Raw genomic sequence first — 17,474 nt, 5'->3', positions numbered from 1 at the left:
CCAGGGATGGAATCCAGGTCTCCCGCATTGCAGTGTGCCTTCTTCAGGGGAACTTCCTGATCCAGGAATTGAGCCAGGGTCTACCTGCATTGCAGGCGGATTCTTTACCAACGCTATCAGGGAAGCCCTGTAATTGGTGAAGCCACTATAGAAAACAATAGGAAGTTCCCCAAAAAGTTAAAAATAGAACTACCATTATGATCCAGCAATCCTACTTCTGGGTACTTATCTGAAGAAAACAAAAACATTAAACTTGAAAATATATATGCACCCCAATGTTCACTGCAGCATTATTTACAATAACCAAGATACAGAACCTAAGTGCCCATCAATAGATAACGGAAAAAGATGTGACACATATGTACAATGTAAATATACAATATTAACAAATTCAGCCATAAAAAAGAATAAAATCTTGTCATTTATGACAACATGGAAGGACCTAAAGGGTATTTTGCTAAATGAAATAAGACAGAAAAATACAATTATTTTATGATTTCACTTATATGTGGAATCTAAAAAACAAAACAGAAAAAGACTCACAGATACAGAAATGGTTGCCAGAAGGAAAAGCGGTGGGTGGGTTGGGAGTCAGGCAAAATCAGTGAAGGGGATTAAGAAGTAAAGACTTCTAGTTATAAAAGAAATTTAAGTCACTGGGTGTAATATGCAGCATAGGAAATATAGTCAATAATATTGCAATAACTGTGGTGATAAACAGCAACTAGTTAACAAGGTTACCATTTAAAATGTATGTATTGAATCACTATGATGCACACATGAAACTAATACAATACTCTGTCAATTAATTTCAATTAAAAAAAAAAAGAACCACAAGGGAATCACTGTGTAATAAACGACACTCTTAACGATGATTCCAAATTATCATTACACTGTTATTCAAAAAATTTTATTTAAGTAATAAAGTACTTAATATACATTTGAAATATAGTACTCAAAAAGATTAAGCTTTTGGCAGCTGAAAGATTTCCTCACACGTCTTGCTGAGCCTCATTTTTCAACAGTGCAGACTAAGCCCCTTCTACAGAAGGACAGAGATAGGGAAGCACAAACAACTTTAATGGTTCAGGTAATTAAGAAGGAAGCTTGAATCTCTGACTGAAAAAGGCAAATAATTACAAGTGTATCTATACAGAAAACACAAGTTTTCAAGAGCTTAACATCAATTAGCTGCTGTCAAAATAAACAGTTAAGGAAACCAAATATAAAAATGCTTACAGTGGGGCACAAAATATGACAAAGAGGGAGGACAAACCAAGAGAATGAATGAAGGAAAGCGAGATGTAAATATCAGAAGTGTTTTTACAAATAGGGATTCATATCAGAGAAAACAAACACAAATTTGTCTAGGATATGACCAATGAGGCAATAGAAAGCAACCAAAAGTCAGTTATAAATCAAAAATGACAACCAAAATCCCAGTGAGTCTTAAATTATTTAATCCAGACATTGTCTAACCCCTCAGAATTGCTTGGTGCTAACTATGCTGTTCATCATTCTCCATTAGAATGAAATGCAAAACACACACATTACTGGTTGAAGAGGATGTTTCAGAGCTAATTCACCCTGTGAAGGTCAGGATCAGCAGTTTTATTGTGTTCACATAATACATTTCTTGATATGGAAAAATAACATTGCAAAGAAGAAATTAAAGTAAACTTTATTTTGAAACAATCAGCCAAATTTCAAACTTCAAATAAATGGATCTTAAAATGTTCATGAACTTCAGACTCTCCATATTCTAACCTAATGGTTACCAAAAGGGACAAAGCTGGCAAGTCTCACAGTAACGCCCTTCCCGTGTTTTCAATATTATAAGTACATTAAATTTCTAGAAAGACTTATTAAAGAATTCTACTTCTTAGAAAAATGTTTTTAAATGATCCAATCTACCTTGCTGATTCACAAATAAGAACACTCAGACCACAGGAACCTTCCCAGGTCTCCCCATTCTCAGATGAGGTCCTGTCCACTACTTCGAGGCCTTGGCAGTCCTGGAATCATAAGGGAGCCCTTTTCATTGCTACCATTAAACTTATTGTCACAGCCTTTTGTATCATCCGGACAAACTCTGTTCAAAATCAAGTAATTACCAACTTCTGCCCTCCAAGAAACCTAAACATGAAAAACAATTTATGAAGAAAGAAATTAAGACCTATGAAAAAATTATGTTAGGGATATATGTTAAGGTCTGCCAGAAAGACTGTATTCTAATTCACTTATATTTGACTAAAAATTTGTTAGTCTGGTGAGACTTCCTAAGAAATAGTGAAATTAAAATGTGCTAGAGAAAATGTTCTACACAGATAGATATATATACTATTAACACAGTTATAAGCTGATTATTAATAAGCAAGTATATACAATAAAATATCATGAGCCCAATGTTGATTTTCACCAAAAAACTGTAATGTGAAGATTCAAATCATGATTTCCTGATTAAAAGACTTTTTTTCTTTTTAGAAAAGGGGGATAAAAATGTACGAACAGGTATCCAAGTAAATTATAAGCAACTAAAACACAACTGTAGAAAGCAAAATAAATTTAACACCTATGGTGGCACATTTAGACCAGGTAAACTATTTTCATTATAACAAAACCAGAATAAATTATTTGACAATACTGTCTACTTACTAAACAAAAGCAAATATTTTTGCTGGTGGCAGGTGTGGATTTCTTTTCATCAAAGAACATTAAAAGCGAGAGACACAATGATACCACTTGTAGATGTAACCAACAGTTCTGATACCATCTCATTAATCTTTGATATCTGATAGCATGAATAATGACTTCCCAGGTTGTGCTAGGGGTAAACAATCTTCCTGCCGATGCAGGAGATGCAAGAGATGCAGGTTCTATCCTTGGGTCCGGAAGATCCCCTGGAGGAGGAAGATGGCAACCCACTCCAGTATTCTTGAGAGGAGAATCCCATGGACAGAGGAGCCTGGTGGGCACAGTCCACAGGGTTGCAAAGAGTAGGACATGACTGAGCATCTGAGCACAATGTGAATAGAAAGACATGATGAATCAACACATATGCTAGTTTTAAAAAGAAAAATTCTTTAAAGCAATCTCAGCACTCAGCATCTAAATGGTAAATATAGAATGAATTCCTAATCTAGCAAACAATATATATATATTTTTTAATTCAAGGGTAAAAAGTATATGAATGAATCTACGTATTTGTAAAAATGTGACTGATGAAAACAGTGCAATCACTAGGTTATCACACTGTGTGAGTTCAGTTGTCAAGAGGCAGCAACTCAAAGGACATCACACAATCTATAAACCAGCTGGAAGGAGCCACCCAGACTTTGCCCTGCCGAACCCTTTCTGGGCGATGATTAGACAAGTCCTCATAGATGATATATTGTGTGCAGAAGCGCTGATCAGAATCAGGTTTGGCATGGTACGCGACTGTATTGATGGTTTGAGTCACATCACTGTCTGGCTTGGGCTTTCTAATGAGGACCTGGCCCCCACCGGCAGCGACAAGCTTAATAAGGTTGTCCTTTGGATGGTGTTTGAAGGTTCCCCCAAAATAGAAGTAACATCCATCAAACAGCTTTGGCAACTGAAAAAAACAAACCAAAAAAAGCTCATTAAAATCAGACAAAAATATTTTAAAACACTGCACATGAAATAAGGGAAATAAAAAGTCATAAGAAGTTAAGAAGCTATTTAATGAGGTGCAAGGACAAGACACACTTCAAGTGAACTCTTTGGGTTAAGTAACTCTCTGGGTTAAGAAAGATACTCATGAAAACAAAGGTTTCCTATCATTTTTCTCCTGAAGACTCTGGCCCCTTTCACTCTTCTCACATTTTAGGTGTGCTATGAATGTGTGTGTATACGTGTGTGTAGTACACATACACATTTAAAATCTGTTCCTCAAACTTCTTGTATCAGAATGTTTATTCATACTTGGTAGGACTTAAAGCCTCAAGAATTCCTTCCTACACCATCTAAAATATGCTTTCGGTATACCAAGCTAAACTTAACTGTAAGTGTCACAGCTTGTCCACGGGGCTTCCCAACTCTGCCCATCCACACTCAGGTCCCTATATACTACCAACCTAGGTTCCCCCTGGGCAGCATGTTGGAGGGTGGCCTCCAGGGTTCTAGAAACATTTTCCTTAGAGCACAACACGTTAGAAAGCCACGGCCAGAAATCCACTTGGCTATGAGACACATTTCTGTGTGCTTTACAGAAAAAGCTTCACAAGTCCCTTCTACAAAGATTCTTCTTCAACATTTTTAATACACTTGTATGTCAACAGAACAATGGAATTTTGTCCATTAAAACCTCAACATGTGGTAATATAAAGATGGTTAACGAAACCTGAGCAGCAGCTCTGTCCTCTCTCAAACTGCTTCCTGTATCTAAGACTTCCCTCAGATTCTGAAAGGTTTATGGGAATGTTTGAAACGCCCAAAATGCAGTAACTGTGTGAAATTATTTCCTTCTGGATTTTACTGCTCACTGTTACCATCTCTCAGAATCAAGCACTTGAAATGAGCACAATTAAAATTTTAATCAGGGGTTTCCCTGGTGGCTTAGTGGTAAAGAATCCGTCTGCCAAGGCAGGAGACATGGGTTCGATCGCTGAGTGGGGAAGATCCCACACGCTGTGGAGCAAATAAGCCCGTGTGCCGCGACTATTGAGCCCGGGATCAGCAACTACTGAACCCTGCGTGCCCTAGAGCCGGTGGTCCACACAAGAGAAGCCCACACACCACACCTACAGAGTGTAGCCCCCTGCTGGCTGCACAAAAGCCAGAAAGGCCTGCACAACAATGAGGACCCAACACAGCCAATAAACAAATGATTACAAAATTTTTTAATCCGTCACCTGTACTTGTTAAAAGGGCAGGAGAAGTTTTTCCTGATGGTAATAACAGTATTAATTTATGAAAAGAACAATGAAAGTAGAATCAAAAGGAAAATACCAGCTGTTCTCTGTTGAGCCTGCTTTTCTGTGGTCCTTCAGGAATTTCATACTTTTCTTCCTGTTCATATCCTTTGCTTTGTAGACATGCTTTCACCCCTGGCAAAAACCAAGGATAAAAGCAAAATAAATATCAAGTGAAAACTATTTCTTTCACATTGAAATGAAGCCATTTACCTAAGCGATTTTTCCTCTTCATGGTTAAGTATTGCTCTGAAACAGAAAAAGAAACCTAACTTATGCCAAAACAAAAGGTAATAAAACTGATCTTTCCTTCAGAAGACTAAGCAATGAAGCAGTACTGAATACAAATTTGAGTTTTCTTTGTGAAAAACCTAAATCAATACATTATTCCATGTACAAAAGTAAAAATCTAAATTTTAGCTTATGGCCATTATCAAAATTAGAGTGAATAAAAAGTCCCACGTTAAGTTCAGCTCACAATGATCTGACCCCAAGATCTAACCATCTGCATCACTCATCCTGGCAATCCCATGTCTAACCTCCTGTTAGACTATAAGTGATCTGAAATTCAGGAAAGCACTAGGGTCCAGAGCACCTCACTTAAGCTGGTCGCCTAACAGGGCTCTATAGCACTTGTTAAAGTAAACAGCAAAGCAGAGTCTGCGATGTGTTTGGAATTGACAGGTACACACTGCAGTCACCAAGGGATGACTGGTGAGTATTTCAAATGCCTGAGAGCTGCTTCAAGGAAATCAGTCCTGAATATTCATTGAAAGGACTGATGCTGAAGCTGAAACTCCAATACTTTGGCTACCTGATGTGAAGAACTAACTCACCAGAAAAGGCCCTGATGCTGGGAAAGATTGAAGGCAGGGGGAGAAGGGGACAACAGAGGATGAGATGGTTGGATGGCATCACTGACTCGATGGACATGAGTTTAGGCAAGCTCCAAGAGTTGGTGACGGACAGGAAGCCTGAAGTGCCGCAGTCCACGGGGTCGCAAAGAGTCGGACATGACTGAGCAACTGAACTGAACCGACAGGTGCTTCAGCTGAGATGTTCCAAGATACTATATAGTATAACAAAAGTCAGTATTTTAATGACTGAATACTCCATCTCTTCAAAAGCATAGCTTTGTCAAGAGACTGAATTTTTCTTAATATGGAGCTATGAATGCATATTACAATTCAATGCTCAACCCTGGCATATCTGTAATTCCCTATCATGTGATTCATAATTTTTGCTAGTGTTGCCTGTGTTTTGGGGCCCCTTTCCCCCAATGTTTTCAATACAAGAATCCTATTTAGCTAAGTCTGCTATGCTGAATCCTATTCTGATCAATAACTTATATATATGGTTTTATAAAAATTGGTTTTTTTGTATGTAATTAAAGACTATATTTTAAAAATATAATTTTAATAACCACTCACAGGGTATAAAAAACTATCTTTCCAATGAAGCTAATACTAAACTATCAATTTTACCATTTATCAAAAATGAGTTTCAAAACAAAAATTATGACTAGGTCAAAATCATACCAGAAACACTGACAGTGTGCTTACACGATATCCTATATTAAATATCAATATAAAAAATGTTACCAATATAACCAAATAACTGACTTACCTCAGACTTATTATTTCACATATAAATTATTCCTTTTACTTTATGTCACTTAAATACGTAGCCGCCTTCTCCTAATGATATTTGCAGAGCATTCATACTGGTTTCTTTAGACGAACTGTACATGCCAGTACATAAAGCCAAGAACTGAACATTGAATACCCCTATGATATCTAACTAATCAGCTAATGTATAACTACAGAAATACATAAATACACCGTGCCTACGCTGGCTGCTTACCCACCTTATGGGTTTATTTGATTGGTTATTTAAACTATAAAAAAATCATACTAAAATTACTTTAATTGACCCAAGGGATGTGCCAGCAATAGTCAGTTAACAGAATATAGCCTTAACAGATAGCAGGATGAGACAAGCATGGCATCAGGAGAAATGAGATGGCAGACACCAAGAGGGCAGCTTTTTCAGTGTAAATATGCCTCAAGCCATAAAACTTCCAGCCTTACAGTAATTGTTCAGTAAATTTCTGTAAAGATAGAAAAATCCAAGGCTCTAATGACAATTGTTGAGCTAAATGAAGAATGCATTCCTCTGATATTCTCTTATTACAAAGAGAAACATTTTGCCAACCCTCTCTGCCACTTAATATCAACTAAAGAAGGAAAATATAGCTTTCTCCCCCACTGAAAATTAAGGAACAGTTTCCAGTTCTATGATAAAATGGTAGAATTATTGCTGCATAGAAAACATGGAGAATTTTTTGAAGCCTGGGTGAGAATAATGCCTACAAGGGCCTTTCAAATTACATAATCATGTTGGGTATCTCGTGTTAAGTGGGAGGAAGTTATGGAGACTGTGATGGGAATATGCACATCTTTCTTAAAGACACAAAAATTAAATGATTATGATGAACTAAATCACATAAATTGTACCTGTTTTGGACTTAAGACTGCCAATTTAAAACTCCTGATGCTTCATCTAATCAAATTCTTCATTTCACAGGTAAAGGAAAGTTAAATTCTTTAAGTAACATAAGTGAGATAAAAACTCAGATATCTTCCAACTCCTAGATCAGTTTTTTCCTATCTTTATTTTATTAAAAAAATAAAGCATCTTAGGAAATGCCAGGTACTCTCTACTCAGATTTAATATATTGTATCTCTCTTAAAATAAATGACCTAACCACTAAACAGATGACTAAATAGGAGGATCCCTCTTTTTAAGAGATTAGCCAAAAAGTGTACCAAAATATCAAAAACCGCTGACTACCTGGGAGGTTGGGAGCAGGGAGAATAATGCATTTGACTTTGTCTTCAGTGAATCAATGAGTTTGTTTAATTTGAAACCAAAGCTGCCACTCTCTCCTTTGTACCCTTTGAGTTTCAGAATAGTAATACTTGTCAGCAGACATTTATAATTACACTTCATATTAACTTCCTAGTTGACTTCTTTTGCAATAAACCAATTGAACAGATTTACTACAACATGAAAAGAATAAACTTTCAGTAACTTAAATGGTGATATTTATCTAATCCAATTTCATTTATCCAAAGCAATGAAATAGACTAATCTACAAGCCAAAATACTATTTAAAGTTACTACTTTAACAAACCTAAATACATAATCATTAAGGTAATTATTATTAAGATTAATTATTAATAATAGAAAATAATCAAAGTTTTAATTACTCAGTACTGTAAGTTAGTTAACCAAACTGCAGCAAAAATTATTAAATCTATTTCCCATATTCAACAATCAGAACTTTCAAAATACTCCTAGTCATAAACTCATCTAAAGTAATAATATATACTGTAATCCTTTATCTCTATAAAGACTTTAAAACAAGCCATTTTCACCAATTTAATATTTCCTTACTGTATAGCAGAGAGACAATACTTAATATCTTATGATAAACCACAATGGAAAAGAATATTTTAAAAAAAGGATGTATATATACATATAACTGAATCACTTTGCTATAAAGCAGTAATTAGCACAGTGTAAACCAATTATACCACAATAAAAATACTTTCTAAAACTGAACAAATTATATTTTGTATTTGTAGTTAATAAAGTCAATATTATTTCATCATCTGCAATAGTTCAGCAGAAATAAAAATCTATGCAAGATCACTGCTTAACTTTCTCAGCTAAATAGGAGGATCTGAATCCAAACTGAAATGACTTTACATGAGTAACTTACATTGCTTATATAAACACAGGAGGTTTCTGAATATGCCAGAAAGAGACATACTTTAAAATGTGTCAAGCCACTACTCTTGTAAAATGTATGCTTTATAACATCTTTACTTGTCACATGTATTTAAGACTGTGACCAAAGCTATCATTTTGCAGAGACATAGGAATGAACTAGCTATCTTAGTAAAATGAAAAGATTCTTTTCAGTTCAGATGTATTCCTGATCATGTCTACCATTTCAGGTAAACTTTCCTTGTGCCCTGATTTTATTATTTTTTGATATAGAGGTAAGCAGCTCAATTCCCAAACTACTGCTTAACTCAAAGTCATTAACTCTTAACTCATTAAGGCAGCTCCGGCTACCTAAGCAACATCTGGAACCTGCATACTAATGCAGCTTATGAATTCTGGGATATGATCTTTTTTTTAAAAAAAGAGTCTTGTACCATCCAGAAATGTACTTCTTTATTCTAAATCTCCAGTAACCACTCTTGCCTCCTACTTCATAAAGCCATACAAATCTATGGATGTGTATTTTCATTTTAGCTACATGAGCCACTGATGATGTTCATTAGTTTATATTAAGTTTAGTCACTTTTCCTAGTTTTAGAAGACAAAAAAGGATTACACAAATGGGAGTAGGTTCCTGAATCCACAGCTACATACAAATGATTATAGAATTCAATGAAGACAGAATAAAGCTTTAACATGGAAATCTGTCAAAAGCTCCAAATTCCAAATGTCCAAAGGGGAAATGATCCCTCGATGAAGCCACAGAACGTGCTCTCTCTTCAAAAGCCAGAGCAATAAACAAACTCTTATTTTAAAGAACTGTTATTCTTCTGGAGCCAGTGGCTATTTGCATTGACAATTAGAATTAAATATTACTCTCAGCCAACGCTAAATGTTATCCTAAAAAAAAAATAAAAATACAGAATCAAAAATTTTATGTCAAAATCAAAAATCCTAATAAATATGTCATTAGATCCAAACTAGAAACTAATATAACTCAAGAAAACTGAATATTAGTAAATTTCCTTTCTGATTCTATTAAAAATGAACACCCAAGTTGTGAAAACAAAACAAAACAAAAAATTATCTTTTTTAGGTGCTTTTCTAAGTGGGGTTTTTAGTCAAATAGGCTATCATATCACTAAACTTTAGACAAAAGGAAATTGTTTTTAAGAGGAAACTTTCTACAACAATGACAAAAATGGGAAAACAACTTTTATTCTCACTGTAATTTTTTAAAAATTGGATGGCAAGTAAAAGAGCTAAATCCAGTATCATGAAATTTCACAGTGAGGATGAAAGGACAATAAAATGAAGGCTGAAAACATAAAAGGTAAATACTCGTCTCATGCCATCATAAACATTTGGACTTAGAAATCAACTGTCACAAATCATCAGATTTTGCATTTTCATATAAATATCATTGAACAATTGTTTATTTTTGGCTATATTTTAAGCCAATATTCTAATTACAAGCATATTTATACATAAAAATATATTTCCTCATAAGACAGTTTGCTAAGTTTATTTATTTTACTTAATGCATATTGAGAAGCAGGTCAACTTCTATCACAAAAATATATTACTGTATGATAAAAATTTGCTTAGGCAAAATTTGGTATCAATTCTAAAACCTTGTATTATGAATAACAATATTAAAACAATCCTTCTCTTTATAAATGTGGTTAACGAACAAAGTCAGTCTAATATCCAAAAATTTTCCTAATAAAATACTTTAAAAACTCATACTTGGTGCTCTTTCTTCATCATATATTTAACACAAATTATTTATGTAAGATGTCTATGTTCATTGGACAATAACCATATTAAAATGTATCTGGCTAGATCTGCGTAACAGGTATAATAAATTCATTGTATCAGATTGAAGTAATATATACACATAGGATCTAATTTCCCTGATTAAGAATGAAACCATTAACTCCTCAATAAATATTGAGAAAAGGTCAAAAAGAAGATCTAATTGTTGTTAGAATTTAAGAATTTGAATTTCTTCCTAAAACATTTAAGACATATATTGATGTTAAAACTGCTATAAACAAATAGCAATCCTACCTACCAATCCATGACTGTTTACTTCCTTTGCCTGTACATATTCACACATTTATGTAATATTGACAGAAAAGATGTAAATGTTTTATGCTCTTTAAAAAGTTTAAACAAATATGTTTTTCATATTTCAGACCTAAGTTATCATATAAAAGTATAAATTTTTTTCAGAAAATATCTTTAAGCATTTCAGAATTTTCTTAATTTTCTGACACTCTAGTTATTCCCCCCTATTTCTTGTTATAAGAAATAACAATATAAATCAGGTTTTTTTCCTTCTCTATTACTTGCTTGGGGTATATCTCAGAAATAGGACTATCATTATATTAACATGTTATTATTATTTTTTCTTAAGACAGTCTTTGGTAAAAGATTTCTGTAAGCATGAAGTTGCCTAACTAATCTTAGTTGATAGAAATGTTTTGGTATATTTATTTTTTGATAATTAGCAAAAATATGAATAAAATTTTTCCTTTAAAAAATTTCACAGCACTCTCAATATCCATTTAAAGAAAATTTTAATTGAAAAACATCTTCATTAATCTGATTATGAAGTTATTTATAAAATGATGATGTAGTGATTGCCTTTTAGGTTCCATCTTCCACATCTAAAACAAAAACAAAGCAACACTGTATCTGGCTCTTCCTCTCCTCACAGATAAAAGTCCAGAGTAAAATGTTTGGCACATTCCCACACCAATTTCCTTAGGTGCTAAGGTCTTTTAAAACTTCTACGTTTTATTTCAACTCAGAAGATGGTGGGGAAGAGGAAGAGATTATGAAAGAAAAGATGACAGCCATCTGCTCTCCCCTTCACAATGAGATGAGAAATGAAGAGGCAGAATTCAACTTTTTCCAAAAAAAAAAAAAAGGTTAGGCTAGAGATTTGAAAGCAGTGTACTGAAAGAATAGTTCAGTAAAATATATATTCTCTTTCTGAAGGTTAGTTTACATCTTTAGGTTGCAGTTCCATCCTCTTCATTCTCTAAGAGGTGAATACAATTTATATATCTCTTTCATTCTAGCCACCTCTTTAATTACCAAAATCACCCTGTACAGGGATGGTTATTAGTTTCCCGTGAGGAATCGGCACCAAAACTAGGACTAAAGTAGAATCTCAGGCACAAATTCAATCTTGAAGAAGGAACTTTCCTATCTGTACCTCCTCTTTCTGTAAAATAAATACCATCCGATAAAATACCTGTAAAATAAACATGATGAGAGAGAATGCCTGGTACAATAGCATAATTATGGCCTCTTCTTAGAATGTTCATGCAAAGTTCATTAACTATGACACTATAAGATGCTCCATATATGTAAAGTAGAAAAGTAAGAGATACTAACCAGTTAAGAGAAAAATACATTTAAACAGAAAACTTCCAGTTAAATTTGGATCCAAGGAATCCAGACTGTTTTATATAATTATTTTTGTTAATTTATTTAAATTTGTTTAATTTTTTAAGTAAGTCAATTCCCTATAGAGAAAGTTTACATGAAACTTCCTCTTCAGTCTACTTAGTTTATGGAAAATACTGAAAAAGTTAATACTAAACATTCTACAGAGTTCAGCCAATAAAGATTTTGTCTTTCAGGCAAGTTAGTGAACATCTCAAACACAAAATCTAGTTTTAATAACTCATAGATCTTTGTGATTAGTTTTGAAAGCTTTGGCCCACCATATTGTTCCTTAATATAGATGATTTTCAACTAATTTTGAATAGCTCTGAATATGTTTTTAAAAATCACACTAAGTTGCCTGACATTAAGAACAACACAAAACCACAGAAAAATATATTAGGATAGAGAGTGTTCTTGCAACTAAACCCAGCAACTATTTAAATTCATTGTCTCAAACCCTGAACCTATTCCTCTTTGGACTTTGAATTAGAAAATATGGGGATATGAAGTTCAGTAAGAGATTCCATCCACCTTTTATCCTAAAAGAACCATTGATATTAGAGTATGTTATTCACTACTGTGACAATCACCAAATAGCACACTATTAAGTCAGCTTGAGTCCATCAGTGATTCCATAAAAATGACATGGCCAAGCCATTAAAGTGACAAAACTTCCATTTCTTAAAGAAGGCAGATTTTATGGAAATGAATCATGTAGTCTGTATATGTAACAAGATGCAAGTTCAGCAAATTCACAAGAACTAGACTTACAGGGTAAGTGGTAAGTGCCTTAATATTTAAAATTTCGCATAGCTTCTTTATTACTGAGATTCTTGTTACTATGAAAATCCATTCCTTTCTATAACCACTGGCAAGGTTTCTGGCAAAAGTTCAGTATAAAAACATCTATAATCATGGAAACATTTTAGGTCAATTTTTAAAATACTGAGGCCGAATAAGACTTGACACAGATCTAAAAGGGAAACAAAGGTCCAAAAATAAGAGACTAAAGAAAAAACTTTTTTTCTACATAAATGGCCAATCAGTCCAACTTCTTCTCATACTTTTTGGCTGACTGGCAGAGCAGAGTAACAGATACAGACTAGAACAGATAGAGTGGCACTGCTAGTTATATATGTCACAGACCACATCAGTGGAGACAACCATCACAAGAAAAGTGGTAGCTGTATTTCGTTGAGATGAATATCAACCGCTAAAAGAAAACTTTTTACCAACCAAGTTAATTTCAAACAGATTAAATTAATAATAAAGGCTTTGACTGAATCAAGCAACTCTACCATAAAACCTTGAAAGTACAAATCTATAAAACAAAAGATTTTTCAAAACGAACTCTTACCCACCATTTGCTTCTTACAAAGAAAATTTCATTAAAAAACACTCACTATTCTTTAATTTTTTAGTTTGAAATAATTATAGATTCACAGGTGATTGCAAAGAAATGTACAGGAAAGTCTCATCACTCTTTTTCTAGTATCCAGTGTTAATATCTTACACAACAATAGCATAAATATCAGCACCAAGAATTTGACATTGATACAGTCCAAAGAACTTACTCAGATTTCATCATACATTCACCATTTGTGTGTGTGTGCACACACAGACCTGACATTTAATCATATATGTAGACTGTGTAACACAACTACCTCTAAGATCAAGATATTCAACTGTCTCATAACAGGACTTCCCAGGTCCCTCTTTAACATACACTATTTTTTTTATAAACAATCAGTTAGCAAAAAGGTCATTTCATTGTCCTACTTTAGCTGTCATATCAAAAGTAGAAGATACTTTAGTGATTGAGGAGTAGAAAATAAGCTTATATGAGCTTTCTTTTTATTTTGTTAAGTTCTAGGTAAAAAACGGCAACCCACTCCAGTACTCTTGCCTGGGAAATCCCATGGACGGAGAAGCCTGGTAGGCTACGGTCCATGGGGTGGCAAAGATCAGACACTACTGAGCGACTTCACTCAGGTAAAACAAACAGGTGAGAGCTGGGAAGGTGAGAGGCAGCTGCAAAGGGGAAGGTGGTTGACTGAAAGGAATAACAGGAACACATTTTCATCAGAGGTTTAGAGAATAGCTAGTGTAATTACCCCCAATCAGGTGGTACAAGGCAGTTTCAATTTCCAAAGACCTTCCTAAAACAAACCATATTAGCTGAGAGAGCTATAGAGAGTTATGCAGGTAAGTTTTTAGATATCACAAAGAAAAGCAATAAACTAATTTCATTTAATAGTCATATATTTAGAACAAGCATTTATTAAGTTAAATATATCACATAATGGTAATATGGGCTTCCCAGATGACTCAGTGGTAGAGAATTCATCTGCCAAGCAAGAGACATGGGTTCGATTCCTAGATCAGGAAGATGCCCCAAAGAAGGCAATGGCAACCCACTCCAGTACTCTTGCCTGGAAAATCCCATGGACAGAGGAGCCTGTCTGACTACAGCCCATGGGGCCACAAAGAGTCCGACATGACTGAGCGACTAAACAACAATAATGGTAACACAGATTGCTTAACCTTACAGGTCTATTACAGGATCCCTTACTCTGGGTTAAAATAGTTGGTATTACAGGAAGATTTTGAAATGAAAACATACTTATATATATTTACCAAGAACACCTAAATGACACCATTAATATGAAAAGCTTTTTCAAAATGTAGGGACTAAACATAAGTAAAAAACATTAGCATAAGGTCCTTAAATAATTACTGGAAATAGTGCAGTATAAAAATGAAATTAGTCTAGTTAATTCCCTTTGTAATTCTCCCAAATCCAATACTTACATTCAAATTTTAGGATCCAGCATCCACTGAGAATTCCAAGCATATATTTCAGGGTGCTTTGAACTGTATCACCAGGAACAATGACATGAGTTACTAGAATATAAAAAAAGCAGTAAGAGAAACAGAAATATAAACCAAAATAATTATTTAACTAGTCCACTTACATCTGAATTTTCCTCAAAGGCAACAATTTTTATACTTCAGTAAAGTATATACTTCAGTAAAGACTTCTTTAGTTTTATTCTTATTTATTCTTATTCTTATTTAGTTTTATTCAGATCATAAACCATAAATCTTAAAGCCACACAGAGTGCATGTGTGTGCTCAGTCGTGTCTGGGTCTTTGTGACGCTATAAACTATAGTCTGCCAGGCTCCTCTGTCCACGGGATTCTCCAGGCAATACTAGAATGGGATGCCATTTCCTCCTCCGGGATATATTCCCAACTCAGGGATCAAACCCACATCTCCTGCATTGGCAGGTGGATTCTTTTACCACTGAGCCACCTGAGAAGCCCAAAGCTATATTGGCCAAAGCAAATTTCTTTTCTATTTCCAATTACAACTAAGGAATTAAAGCATTACATCGTTCGACCATTTATCTGTCATTAGCAAACTCATAAAATTGCTCTTCTGACATATGCCCTAAAATATGGCAAAGCTTTAAACTTTGTATTTCCTAACCAAATGAAGACTGTAAGTAATTTATAACCATAGAAACATTTTAGAATTATTACCAGATTCAAAGTACATAGTCAGATTCCAATGGGTAAAATGTATAAATTATCAAGGTGAGTTCTACAATGGAATTACCCATTTAAAATTCTCTTCTACCAAAACTAAATAAATAAATAATCCTCACCTGTACTGTCAAACTCAGCACATTTTTTAGCCTTAAGAATCGCTGCAAGCTCACTGAGCATTTTCTGTTGTTCGGAAGAAAGTCCACTGCCTATAAGTGCAAGAGGCCCATCCCGACGCTGACCAGTGTTTACCTGCCAACAGAAGAGGAGATGCCACAGTGTCAAAGACATTTAAGGCTAGAGAAAGATTAAACTGAGTTTCACTTGATATGAGCCTGGATTTCATTCCTTGGTTTACTTTATCTAGTAATTCCCAATAATTTCCACTGAATCGTCACTCAGAACCTTAATGCTCAATGCATCTGAATAACTGTTTTTCTATTTCTTTACCCCTTGCCCCCAATAAAACACTATTTATGATACCTCTCTACACCTAGGGTGTCTTGTTTCCTCGATTTTAAAGTGGATTTCTCTAGGGTTTTAGAACTTCATTCTGTTACCAGTAAGCCTCACCTTTTTTAAAAAGTAACCCCAAATACCCACTTAAAATGATCAACTCTCTACCCTCCCCACAAACTAACTTACTCCAACAGAGCTAAACCCAACCTGATGTGTTTAAACTGAGACTATGTAAAAAATGAAAAAAAACTAAAGCTTCTAGAACAGTACTGATCTCAAAGACAGAAAACAAAATTTTAACAGTGAAAGAATTATTTCTTAAAACCAACAAAGTAAAAACAGACAAGGGAATACCGAAGTTATTATATCAGATTCACCAACAGAAATAATTCAATGCAGTTTATGAAAAGGAAAGTGTTCTAAGATTAATATTTTCACTTTAATAAAAAGACTTAGAACTTACCGGAGACAAAAAAAGACAAGAATAAAAAGAAGGCACCAGTGGATACTGTCAAAGATTACAAGTGAAAGATTCAGAGAAACAATGGGACTGTGTTTTCAATAGCAGCCAACAGAAATTTAATAAATGAAACTGGAATGAGAGTTAGACAAAAGCTACCTGATGAAGAAAAGCAATGACCCAGCAGATAAGAAAGAAAGGGTAAATGAGCACTACTGTATTACAAGATAAAAGGAAAGACACAATAATTTTCAAATACAACACAAAGGGCCCGCCTACATGTATGAGTGTCTAGGTATTCTGGACCTCTGGGTTCTCAGAAGTTCCGCAGAACATGAGTGAACACTGCAGGTACAATTACCAGTATAGCTCAGCAACTAGATTGGAGGAAATTTATATTTAAATATTCACTTCACATATCTGAATAATGGCAATTTATCTGGTGTGATGCCCTACAATATTACATGTAAATTGCTGGCTACATCTCTAAATAGACTGATCTCAATAATTCATTCACTCAAAATGCATTAAATAGGATTCTACTATGTATTAAGTCAGTATGTATTCGTGACAGTTTAAAAAACACTTCTATAAAGTTTTTCTAATGACAATATTCAGCACTTAAAATTTCAGCTTCCTGAACTACTCTTCTTGAAGGTTCAAGCTATAGAGGTTTTACTGGACATGCAGCGCACACACCACACACATGCTGACATCACATTTCTGTCCATTTGTCTTTCCTACTCACTCAGTTATAAGACGAGGTAACCATGTTTAACCTAAACACTGTAAACACTCCATAGCATGAA

General features: G+C 34.3%; 1 protein-coding gene across 2 annotated transcripts in view; it reads right to left on the bottom strand.

Moving 5' to 3' along the window:
- Positions 1–229: 229 nt before the first annotated feature.
- Positions 230–17,474, bottom strand: part of BARD1 (BRCA1 associated RING domain 1) — an 84,197-nt gene continuing 66,952 nt past the window's right edge. The window contains exons 7-10 of one of the 2 annotated variants that reach the window (XM_043445518.1): positions 15,866–15,998; positions 15,006–15,098; positions 4,972–5,069; positions 230–3,595 (exon numbers count right to left, since the gene is read on the bottom strand). In XM_043445518.1, coding sequence (XP_043301453.1) covers positions 3,263–3,595; positions 4,972–5,069; positions 15,006–15,098; positions 15,866–15,998 — 657 coding nt within the window. In that variant the 3' untranslated portion in view covers positions 230–3,262. The remainder of the gene's footprint in view (positions 3,596–4,971; positions 5,070–15,005; positions 15,099–15,865; positions 15,999–17,474) is intronic. The other variant, XM_043445517.1, reaches the window with a different exon arrangement.

This window comes from Cervus canadensis, chromosome 24, assembly GCF_019320065.1.
Source record: "Cervus canadensis isolate Bull #8, Minnesota chromosome 24, ASM1932006v1, whole genome shotgun sequence".
NCBI lineage: Eukaryota > Metazoa > Chordata > Mammalia > Artiodactyla > Cervidae > Cervus > Cervus canadensis.
This window is presented reverse-complemented; position numbering and strand designations above follow the sequence as displayed.